Below are 12,128 nucleotides of genomic sequence, written 5' to 3'. Positions count from 1 at the left end.
ACAATAAAGGTGAGAGTTGTTTTTTTTAATCCATTCTAGAGTTTTCTCAGAATTTAAGTTAAGTTCACTCCTCTAGAGTTTGTGAGCTCTGTTCTCTTCCATTAAAAGAAAAACAAACACCCCAAAACCAGAACCAGAACCAAATTTATGCTTCTCCAATCTTGTGGCACTTCTCTGGTTTTTCATGATCTTTCAAATATTACTGACAGTGGATTGGCCAATATGACAGTAAAGAAAAATAATATGTGGCAAAATTGGGACACTAATGAGTTTCTGGTGGAGTTGTAGATTGATTCAACCATTCTGAAAGACAATTTGGAATTATGCCCAAAGAGCTTTAAAAGACTGCCTGGGGGGCAGTTGGGTGGGTGGCTCAGTGGATTGAGAGCCAGGCCCAGAGATGGGAGGTCCTGGATTCAAACCTGGCCTCAGACACTTCCTTGGTTGTGTGACCCTGGACAAGTCACTTAACCAACCCCCATCGCCCAGTCCATACCACTCTTCTGCCTTAGAACCAATACCTAGTATTGATTCAAAGATGGAAAAAAAAAAGACTGCCTGCCCTTTGATGCAGCAATACCACAACTAGGTTTGTGCCCCAAAGAGATTTTTAAAAATGTTCAAAAATATTTATAGCTGTGCTCTTTGTGTTGGCAAAAAATTGTAAAATGAGGGGGTGTCCCTCAACTGAGGGATGGCTGAATAAATTGTGGTATCTGATGGTGATGGAATACTAATGTGCTGTAAGGAATAATGAACTACTCGATTTCTACAAAAACTCCATGAACTGATGTGGAGTAAAATGAGCAGAACCAGGAGAGCATTGTACACAGTAACTGAAACCATCAGGGACGATCAACTTTGCTACTAGCAGCAATGCAATGACAATTTGAGGGACTTATGAGAAAGAACACTATCCACATCCAGAGGAAGAAGTGTGGGAGAAGAAATGCAGAAGAAAAACATATCATTTATCTTGGGGTTTGGATTTCAAAAGACTACTCTATTAAAAAAATTAATAATATGGAAATAAGTATTGGATCCAGGACTAGAGCTACAGGAGGTCCTAGTTCAAATCCAACCTCAGACACTCCCAGGTGTGACCCTGGGCAAGTCACTTAACCCCCATTGCCTAGCCCTTACCACTCTTTTGGCTTGGAGCCAATATGCAGTACTGATTCTAAAATGGAAGGTTAAAGGTTTTTAAAAATAAAATAAAATTCATTAAAAACAAACAAATATTACTGACAGTGGCTCAATAAGGACTCAAGTAGAGGCAGGATGACTACTTTCTAAGGGCTTTGGAGGAAGCTAGATGGCTCAGTGGATAGAGCACCCAGCCTGCAGTCGGGTTCGTCCTGGGTTCAAATATGGCCTGAAACACCAGTTATCTGTGTGATCCTGGATGAGTCACTTGACCCCCATTGCCTCTAGCCCTTGCCCCTTCTGCCTTGGAACCAATACACAGTGTTGATTCTAAGATAGAAGGTATAAGGTAAAGAAAAAAGAGAGAGAGGCTGGAAGTTGCCTCTGTAGCCCACTTCATATAAACCTTAGGCTGTCGTCAAGTTTCACTTCAATTTCCTAGACCCTTCCATACCAGCTGTCCCCCTACCACCCTCTTTCTAGTTCTGGAACAGTAATCTAATCAACTATCTTTGTACCTGGAAAAGATCAATCAACTCAATCACAGTCTCAGTAACTTCCAAACCAAAATATCCCTTCCTACCACCATTCTATTATGTGAATTACATGTTAGACTATAAACTCCTCGAAAGACTAATTTTCATTTGTATCCCCAGTACTCAGCACTTAATAAGTGTTTAATATATGCTTTTCAGTAAACCATAAATATTTATTAAGCATCTAGGATGTCTTCAGAAAGAATAAAGCTGGAAAAATGGATCTAAGCATCTGTTAGCAGAGAAATAATTGAATCCCTGGGAGCTGGTGAGATCATCAAGCTAAATGTTCAGAAGAAAAGAAAGTCCTCATTCATTCATTTCCATTCAGTGAAGGGCCTGCCTAAAGACCCCCGAGGTTCCTCCTAGATCTAGGACTCTAGAACCTCCCTCTCGGGCATTTCCCCAACTGAAAACTTACAAGCCAAGCTGCCTTCCTCCCTCAAGTCTTCCGCTGAAGCCATTTCACACCATCTCCCACATTCCTGCTTTCTCTAGCCAGAGCAGCCACCCAAGAAGAAACACTTCCCTCTCCTCCAAAGCCCCACTGGGGACTCTACATTCTCCAGGTCCGTGCCTGGGCTGCCTGGACAGAGGGGAGACACCAGCTGCAACCCCACCCCTACACCAAGCCAGGGGAATGCTGGCCTCTGCCCTGCTGAGGCTTGGACAGGGACTGAGCTGCCCCCAAAGGAAGTAAGTGCCATAGTAAGGCAAAGGTCACAATTTACCCACATTCAATCTCTGGACTACCCCCCTGCCCATCAGCTGCCTCGCCTAGGGAGATCCCATCAAAATAATAATGATTAGACCCAGGGATAACTCCAGGCTGGCAAAGTACTTTACAGCTCTTAGCTCATTTGAACCCTACAACAACCTGGCGGGCGGGTAAGGATTGTTATCTTCATTTTATAGATGAAGAAACTGAGGCTCAGGAAGTCAGGGCCTTGGCCAGAATCCCATAACCAGCAGGTCTAAGACACGATTAGATTTAAAATTTTCCCGATTTCAAGTAATGCCCTTTAGCCCCCATGCCATGCTGGTCCCCACAACTGACAGAATTTTGCCAGTAACCACAGGGAGCGCCTAGACCCAATTTATGTCTTACCAACCCGTCACTTGCTCACTATTCTCCCTATCTCTATTTCTCCCTTGTGATTGGGCTTTGGTACCAGAGAGGAAGAGCTCTCGAACCCAGAGCCGGGCACACTTACCTCGGGTGGGTCTCCATCCTCAGGTGCAGTGGAGGAGCCAGCATTCGGAGGACCCAGTTGTACCATCTCTGGAGGGCCAAAGACAGAGCCAGGGTTAGCCTGTGGCCTAAGGAGCCCCAGCCAACACACCCAGGAGGAAGGAGTGGGGGTGATGAGAGGGGGGCTGGACAGGCAATGCTGGCTCGGGCCTGGGAAGAGCTGACACCTGTCAGCTGTGAAGGCCAGAGCACGAGGGTGAGGCTGGCCTTTTACACTAATGCCAGCTCCTCTCGGTAGGGCAGCAACCACAGGATCCTAACAGCCTGGGAAAGGGCGCGAGGCCCCTCTCACTAAGACCTACTCGTGGATGCTCTTCCACACAGCTGCTGAGTGGTCAAGAGAGACGGCCCCACTTACTGTCAGCACCCTCTGGGCAAGTCAAAATCTCCCTCGATGTCAAATGATAGGGTTGGAATGAAGTGGAGCCGAGCAGCCCACAAAACTCCCCAGTGCTGCCTGAACCAGAGTACAATGAAGTGGGAAATGTTTAACAAGAATAAGTAAAAAATACGGTGCAGCACCGATGATGCCAATTGTGGTTTTGGGATTCAATATGCTATCTGCCAGAATCCCTTCCTATTTGAGTTTGATATCACTGGCCTACGTGAACCTTTGACACCTATAGTCCAGCTGAAAATCCAATCGTCTAGTTTAAAGTCCTCTAGCAGTGGAAGAACCCATTATCTCTCAAGGCAAGGCCTATCAACTTCAACTCAAAGATTCTGTCGATAAAATAAAGGGGCTGGAATAGATGGTTTATGAGTCCCCTCCCTTCTGACATCCTCTGTTCTAAGGACCCTCCCAGCTCTGACATTCTCTGTTCTAAGGACTCTCCCAGCTGTGACATTCTCTGTTCTAAGCTCCCTCCCAGCTGTGACATTCTCTGCTCTAAGCTCCCTCCCAGCTCTGACATTCTCTGTTCTAAGGACTCTCCCAGCTGTGACATTCTCTGTTCTAAGCTCCCTCCCAGCTCTGACATTCTCTGTTCTAAGCTCCCTCCCAGCTCTGACATTCTCTGTTCTAAGGTCTCTCCCAGCTCTGACATTCTCTGCTCTAAGCTCCCTCCCAGCTCTGACATTCTCTGTTCTAAGTATCCTCCCAGCTCTGACATTCTCTGTTCTAAGCTCCTCCCAGCTCTGACATTCTCTGTTCTAAGGTCTCTCCCAGCTCTGACATTCTCTGTTCTAAGGTCTCTCCCAGCTCTGACATTCTCTGTTCTAAGGTCTCTCCCAGCTCTGACATTCTCTGTTCTAAGCTCTCTCCCAGCTCTGACATTCTCTGTTCTAAGCTCCCTCCCAGACCTGACATTCTCTGTTCTAAGGTCTCTCCCAGCTCTGACATTCTCTGTTCTAAGGTCTCTCCCAGCTCTGAGATACTCTGTTCTAGGGGTCCTTCCTGCCCTGACTTCCCAACATTTTAATTACCTTCTGGATAACTTAACTGACTGTTAGTGATATGAGACCTAGAAGTTTCAGGATTAAAGCACCCAAATCTTCTGTTCTGGGGAAGATTGCCAAGAAGCTGAGTATCCTAGCACCGAGCAGTTAGCCGCCTACATATCACATCAGTTTAGCACAGGGTTCTTTGGCATACACCCAGGAAGTGTCTTCTCTCTCCCTTCCCCCACCCCCATCACCTGGAAGTTTCCAAGGACTGGGCTTCCTTGAAAAATAGTATGTATTCAGGGAGTTGCAGACTGTAGGGCCTCAGAGGTCAGATAGCACAACCACCTACCTTTGAGGTCCCACTCCCATCTCCCACCTGTGGAAGGTGCCCATGGATAGACATGGTAGAAGCTCTCTCCCCCCAATAGACATGGTAGAAGCTCCCTCCCCCCAAAAGCATAAGAAAAACAACTCATTATACAGCATTTTAAATTATGCAAAGAGTTTGACATATCTTGGCTCATTTGGGTCTCACAGCAACCCTGGGAGGTAGACCCTAAGGAAATTAATATGTTAAACCCTTCCCTTCTGCCTTAGGGTCAAATCTAAGACACAAGAGAAGCAGAGGCTAGAAAATGAGGATTAAGACTTGCCCAGGATACCACAGCTAGGAAGTGTCTGAGGCCAGATATGTCTACGGAAATGACTGTTCCCATTTTACAGATGAGCTCAGAGTGTGTGAGTAGTTTAAGGGAGCTCCCCAAGATTACAAAGAGAATATCAGAGTCCGGACCTGAGTTTGGGTCTTCCTGGCTCCACGTCCAGCACTATATCCTAATGATGTCTACACCATCCTCGTTGACTCCTCAAATCTCTTTCCCCACACTGACCACCACTCAGAGCCTTGTCTTCACTCACCACTACATTTACAGCCAATGTAAAGAGCCTGGAGGGGCTCTTTGAACCCAGGATGTCAGAGCTAGGAGGAAGCTTAGAACTCAGACTGTCAGAGCTGGGAAAGAGCTTAGGACAGAGAATGTCAGAGCTGGAGAGACCTTAGAACAGAGAATGTCAGACCTGGGAGGGAGCTTAGAACAGAGAATGTCAGAGCTGGGAGAGTCCTTAGAACAGAGAATGTCAGAGCTGGGAGGGAGCTTAGAACAGAGAATGTCAGAGCTGGGAGAGTCCTTAGAACAGAGAATGTCAGAGCTGGGAGGGAGCTTAGAACAGAGAATGTCAGAGCTGGGAGGGAGCTTAGAACAGAGAATGTCAGAGCTGGGAGAGTCCTTAGAACAGGGAATGTCAGAGCGGGGAGGGAGCTTAGAACAGAGAATGTCAGAGCTGGGAGAGACCTTAGAACAGAGAATGTCAGAGCTGGGAGAGACCTTAGAACAGAGAATGTCAGAGCTGGGAGAGACCTTAGAACAGAGAATGTCAGAGCTGGGAGAGACCTTAGAACAGAGAATGTCAGAGCTGGGAGGGAGCTTAGAACAGAGAATGTCAGAGCTGGGAGGGAGCTTAGAACAGAGAATGTCAGAGTGGGGAGGGAGCTTAGAACAGAGAATGTCAGAGCGGGGAGGGAGCTTAGGACAGAGAATGTCAGAACGGGGAGGGAGCTTAGAACAGAGAATGTCAGAGCTGGGAGGGAGCTTAGAACAGAGAATGTCAGAGCAGGGAGGGAGCTTAGAACAGAGAATGTCAGAGCTGGGAGGGAGCTTAGAACAGAGAATGTCAGAGCTGGGAGGGAGCTTAGAACAGAGAATGTCAGAGCTGGGAGGGAGCTTAGGACAGAGAATGTCAGCACTGGTGGGGTGGGGGGAAAACCCCCTTAGAACACAGGCTACAGCACGTCACAGTTAATAGAAACCAGAAATTCCTATAGTCCAATTTGCTAATTTTACAAATGGGGAAACTGAGGACCAGAAAATGGCTTACCTAAAGCAAATGAAGAGCAAAGCAGAACCAAGTCTTTTAGCTCCCTGTCTTACTGATTATATATGTTCAGGATTTAGGCAAGGGCTGACTTAATTCCTTCCACTTACCCTCTAGAGGGTCCTTGGTGAGGCCCAGCTGACCAATGATGTATCGAGGAATGTCTGTCTTGATGCCCTGACCCACCCGGGCATGTCCTTCTGCTGCTTCCAGGAGGTGGTAGAACTCTTCTGGATCAAATTCCTGGCAAACAGGGTGGGGAGAACAGCTGGAATGGAGCCCCAATCAAAAGCACTAATGCCTAAGCTCAGCAGCAAGTGCCCGACAGAGCAGGGCTGCAGCATAGCAGGCAGCCGAAAGCCAGGCACACCGTACTGTACAAAGTGTAGATTGGAGGGTTCCTGCCACTAGCCGAGGGAAGAAGCCAGCTGGGGTCTCCTTCCAACACTTATGGGCTGTGTGACAGGCTGCCTAACTTCCCAACAATGAATTGAATCCTTGAAGAGGGGCCGTCTGTGCCCCGAGGGGGCAGGAGAAGGCCCTCACAGGCCTATGCCAACCACGTGCCCCAGGAGAGGGAAGGGCGCTGGAGGCTTCTCTCAGTCCTAACCCTACGAGCCCCACACCGTGCTTATTCCTACCTCACCCCCTCTGTCAATCCGAAACCCTTCATCCCATCCCTCAAGGCTAGTTCCCGAGCCACCTCCGACCCAGGGAAATTGCCCCTCTCCAGCCCTGACAGTCTGTACCGCCTGCCTGCCAACTCATTAGACAAGCTCTGTGGGTGAGCTGAGCTCCAGAAGGTAGACTGGGACCAGGATAACGAGCTCAGAGCCAGAAAGCTTCTTAAGCATCACGTACTCCAACCCCCTCATGTTACAGATAAGGAAACTGAGGCACAGAGGGGAAGCCTAGGGGCACTGAGAACTTGTCCATGGTCCTGTCAACATAAGGAGGGTCACTTCTTTCCGGTGTCTCTTCCAGCAATTAGCACAGTGCATGGCCCATAGGAGACAACAAATGGTCCGCTAACTGTCTCCTTCCCCAGAGCCACAGCAGGGGCATCAAGCATCCCAGAATCCAGAGGGAGGCCTGGGAGGTTCCTCAGTCCAGCCTGAGGGGTCCATCTAGACCTCTGGATGAGGTGTGACCAGTGTGTCACCTCCCTTGTTCTGGTCCTCATGGCTCTAGGAGAGCTGGGGATTCTGGCGGTCATACAACAACAAACGCTATCAAGCCAGGGAACTCCCCCCCCCCCATTCTCTAGGCTCGGGCCTTGGCTCCCATGTCTTTCATTTGGGTTAGTGATCATCTAAACCAAATGTAAAACTCTCCGTTGAAATGACTTATTACATTTATCCTCTTAGCTCAATCTAGACTTTTTTGGAACTTGATTCCATCGTCCACCAGCCATGCTATTCTGCCTCGCATCATGCCAGGATGGCAGGGAATCTGCGGCAACATGTCCACACAGCAGGCTGCACGGGACACAGGGAGAGTCCGTGGCCTGTGACGGCTCGCTCGCTGGAGAAGGAGCCTCCCCCTTCTTCCCTGAAGTGCGCACTCACCAGGCACTCCAGGAGCCGCGCCGGCCGGGAGATGACGATCAGGAGCTTCCGAACCAGCTGGCCGATGAAGGAGACCTCTTGGCTCTCTGAGCGCTCGTGGGCCTGTGGGGGTCACACACAGAAGAGGGATTAAAAAGCATCACCCACTGGGAAGGCCATTTCCCCTTTCCTGCATCAGACTAGAGACCTTCCCGTAGGTGCACAGCCGCCCTGCCCGGCAGGGAAGGCACGGAGTCTTCTCATTTTTCAGAACAGAAATGAGACCCTGAGAGGAGGCACGATTTACCCACGGTAAGTCAAGTCAACAAGCATTTGCTATCTGACATATAAACCTACTAAAATGTGCTTCTATGACAGAAACAGGCATACCTGCATATGCATTCTATACATACGGACAAACGCATATGAGATTAACAACATCTGTTGCCTTGAAGAGAGTAGACAGGACTGCTCTGGCCAAGCCCCGAGTTCCCTGGAAGCCCAGGTCTCCTTCCACGAATTGCCCCCCACCAATGCTGAATCTTTTTTGCTCCAATTTTTGGCTGGCCAGATAGGACCCCTCTATATGCACTGAAATCTGCTTGAAGTTTCCAGACCTACTCTCTTCCACTAGGGACCTATGGAAGACTAATGGTCTGCCCTATTGAAGACAAACTAATAGAAGGGGAAAAGATCTGTTTAGGAGCTGGGAGATCTAGGCTCATCTTAGCCTGAACCTAGGGCTCACTGGGTTCCTTTCCCTCCCTCTGGGATTCAGTTTCTCCATCTGTAAAACAGAGATGATCTCTTAAGGCTGTTCTGAAGGCAACATCCTATAAATGGTATAATCACTCTAAAGAAGAATAATTCTTCATTGCCCTCCAGCCCCTTACTGGCCTTTCTGATGGGTGTTTAGGCTCTATTCTCATCCCCATCTCCCCCAACCTAGGTCTTTTAGGAAGGAAAAAAAGAGTGGGAGCAAGGGAGGAAGAGGAAATAGAGAAGAAAGTAAAGGAGGGAAAAGAAAGAAAGAAAGGAGAGGGAAAAACAAAGAGGAAAGGAAGATAGAGGGGAAAAAGAAGGAGGAAGAAGGAAGGTGGAGAAAGAGAAAGAGAAAGAGAAGAAGAAATAGGGAAGAAGGGAGAAAAGGACAAAAGGGGAGAACAGGGAAGTGGGGGAGTGGAGTTGTGGGGAAGACACTCACATCTTGCAGCATCTTCTCTAGCTTTTCCTGAAGCTCCAAGAAGTAGCGGGAGGTGACCAGGTCCTCCCGGGCCTTGGCCAGACAGTCTCGAGCCAGCTCCACTATCTGGTGGTGAATGAAGCTCAGGACACCATCGGCCAGGGCCAGGGTGTTAGAGGGGGAGAAGGTAGTAATGATGTCCTGCAGCCGCTCCTCCATCTGTGCAGTGGCCTGTTCAGGGGTGCAGAGAAGAGGGAGAAGGAGCCCTGGAGTGGGAGACCCGGTCCTGCCTCTCCCTGCCATATTGCAGGGGGAAAGAGACTTCCCCTCTGGGCCTCAGTTTCCTCCTTGTAAAATAAAAGGGCCAGGCTCGATGGTCATAAAGGTCACATCCACTGGCTTTATTGCTTACAACCTGTGTGACCTTTGGCAAGTCATTCTGTGTGTGTGTATATGCGTATGTGTGGTGTGTGGTGTGTGTGTGTGTGTTAGTTAACCTCCTCCCTTCCAATGGCAGTCCCTCAAAAGAGGAGATTCTATCGTTTGTTCTGTTTTGTATCACATATGTTATAACACACAATACAGGACAGACAGTTGATGGAGCATTTCCTGCTCTGATATTCCCTAAAATGAGAATATCAACACTTATCCTTCCTATCTCACCTGGCTATTGTCATGAATGAATGAGACAAGGCATACGGACCAGCGAAGGGCCCAGGGAACTCCCTGCAAGGGGCCTACAAATGGTTTGCTTTTTTTGGCTTTTAATATTTCAATAACTGGATTTCAAAAGAAGTGGTTTCTTTCGGAATGCTACATATTTTATTTTATGCCTTTATCAATGTGATTCTGAGTCCATGGCACCAAAAAAGGTAAAGAAACCCTGTTATTATAGAGTTATATGTGTGTGAACTAGTGATAAAGAGAACTGGATGGTGGAACTACTATAATAACTACAGAAAGGGATCCCAGTGGTCCCCTTTCCTCCAGCCCATTAGAGCATGGATTTTCCCTGAGAGTCAGTGCCAGAACCAGCTCCAGGCGCTGATATCAGGAGGTTTGCCTCCATTCCATTCCAACTTCCATCCCCATACCTGGTAGCCTGCCAGGTCCCTCTGGCTCACCTACCTGCCTCCCAAGCCCCAGGGAGACCCCAGGCAGGTCCTTTGAGGGGCAGGTTGCCTTGAAGCTCCCAGGATGACATTCCTCGAGTGAATCTGCCCCAAACACGGCTATAACAACGGCAGCTCTGGCCTTACCCCGTGACCCAGGATAGGACGGGGATATTCCATGAATCACAGAACATCAGATCCAGAAGCGTCCATGAAGGACCCATCACCTAACTCCTTCCTAAGGAAGTATCTCCCTGACAACATCCCAGACAAGGAGTCCTCCCAGCCTCCCTCCTCCTGGAAGCTTCCAGCAAGATGCTCACTGCTTTTCAAAGCTGTTGGTTCCACTTTGGGATGACCGCAATTATTAGGAAGCTTTCCCATTTATCAAGCTGAGATCTCGGCCTCTGTGTCTCCCCACAGTGCTTCTCGGTCTGGCCTCAGGGGCAGAACATCCGCCTTCCACCTCCCCCACTTCCACCTAAGACTCAGCTGGCGAGTAACACCCTCCGGCGAATCTAACCTTAGGAAATCGCTCCTTGTAGACATGATTCATCATGACAATGTCACTGTCAAAAGCTCCTGTGGTTCGCCCGGGGCTGAAAAGGGGGGAAATAACACCAGTACAAACACGAAGTCTCCTTGATCTATATGAAGTCAGGCAACAAGGGGCTGCCTTCCCCCCCAAACCGCCTCCCCCCACATCCATCATGGGATCTGGGCTCCAAGTAAACATCATACCCCACTGGTCTCTGGGCAGCCCCCCTACCTGAGGCTGCGGGAGCGAGGCCGCATGCAGGGAGAGCGGCGGCCCCCATCTTCATCCACGATGCTCTCTGAGCTGCGAAAGTGCTTGGAAAGAAAGTGGAGCTCATCTGGCGTTGGCTGGTATGGCAGCTGGTGCAGCCGCTCTCGGGAAGATGAGGATGACTTGAGTGGGAGAAGAAAGAAAACTGTGGGCACCAGGCTCCCCTGCCACCTGCCCCTGGGGCCAGATGGGCCAAAGACCCTCCTTGTACCAGCACTGCCTGCTGGCACGGGCACAGCTGGGGGAAACTTGAGTCAAGTAAATCGCTCCCTTGGAAGGGCCCTGTCCCCTACCCTTGACTGTAAGCCTGGAAAAGGCAAGGCTTGGCTTCTGGTTGTCTTTGTGTATGTGCTGTTTCCCCTTAGTAGAAAGGAAGCTTCTTGAAGGCAGAGATAGTGTCATTTCTCCCTGGCACTCAGTGGGTGTTTAATAAAAGTTGAACTTAGGCGTTCCCCTGCCCTGAGCAGAGGGGCCCACAAATGGAAGCTAGATCAATTAACCTAAGTTGAATGGGCCTCAGTGTCTCCCAGATGGGTTGTGACACTGAAGTAGAGATAAAAGTGGGTCCTAGAAAGAATAATAGGCAAAGGTGATATCTGGGATCCATTCCTGGCTCTGCTGCTTAGCTGCCGGGTGTCTTTAGCTAAGATGCTTCCATTTCCCGAGCCTCAGGTTTCTCGTCTGTCAAATGGGAATGACAATCCCTGCTAGGCCTGCATCAGCAGCTGGTTGTAGGGGTCAAGTAAGACCGCAGACAGGGAAATGTTTTTGGAGCTTCATAAAGTCTACTGGGAAACAGCTCAAGTTTGGAGAAGAGACAAGGGGTGTCTGAGGTTTTCAGGCGCCCATCCCACACCCAGGTTTCCTGATGCTCCCATCCTTTCGCCAGGGAACCCAGAGAGCCTTACCGAGACAGTGGAGCTGGGGGTATTGGTCCCGTAGCCTGAGGAGGGGAGGGAAGCAAGGGACCATCTCCGGCCATCAGCCCTGGAAGAAGAAATGACTTGACAGCTCAGCTAGGAGCAGCAGTGAGGGAAGAGTGTATGTGTGTGAGACAGACCAGAGAGAGACAGAGAGAGAGAAAGAGAGAGGGGTGGGGAGGGAGAGGGAGAGCAAGAGACAGAAAGACAGAGAGACAGACAAAGACAGACAGACAGAGAGAGTCACAGAGAGAGAAGAGAGACAGGAGAGAGTCACAGAGAGAGAGTCACAGAGAGACAGAGAAA

General features: G+C 49.2%; 1 protein-coding gene across 4 annotated transcripts in view; it reads right to left on the bottom strand.

The window, feature by feature from the left end:
* Positions 1–12,128, bottom strand: part of MAST3 (microtubule associated serine/threonine kinase 3) — a 103,165-nt gene that overhangs the window by 35,501 nt on the left and 55,536 nt on the right. For all 4 annotated transcript variants that reach the window (XM_056822116.1, XM_007489222.3, XM_056822115.1 and 1 more), the window contains 7 exons: positions 11,811–11,889; positions 10,864–11,024; positions 10,618–10,693; positions 9,004–9,213; positions 7,821–7,922; positions 6,363–6,495; positions 2,897–2,964 (listed from right to left, as the gene is read on the bottom strand). In XM_056822116.1, coding sequence (XP_056678094.1) covers positions 2,897–2,964; positions 6,363–6,495; positions 7,821–7,922; positions 9,004–9,213; positions 10,618–10,693; positions 10,864–11,024; positions 11,811–11,889 — 829 coding nt within the window. The remainder of the gene's footprint in view (positions 1–2,896; positions 2,965–6,362; positions 6,496–7,820; positions 7,923–9,003; positions 9,214–10,617; positions 10,694–10,863; positions 11,025–11,810; positions 11,890–12,128) is intronic.

The sequence above is a fragment of the Monodelphis domestica genome, chromosome 3 (genome assembly GCF_027887165.1).
Source record: "Monodelphis domestica isolate mMonDom1 chromosome 3, mMonDom1.pri, whole genome shotgun sequence".
NCBI lineage: Eukaryota > Metazoa > Chordata > Mammalia > Didelphimorphia > Didelphidae > Monodelphis > Monodelphis domestica.
The sequence above is the reverse complement of the archived record's forward strand: the minus strand, read 5'-3'. Positions and strand labels throughout refer to the sequence as shown.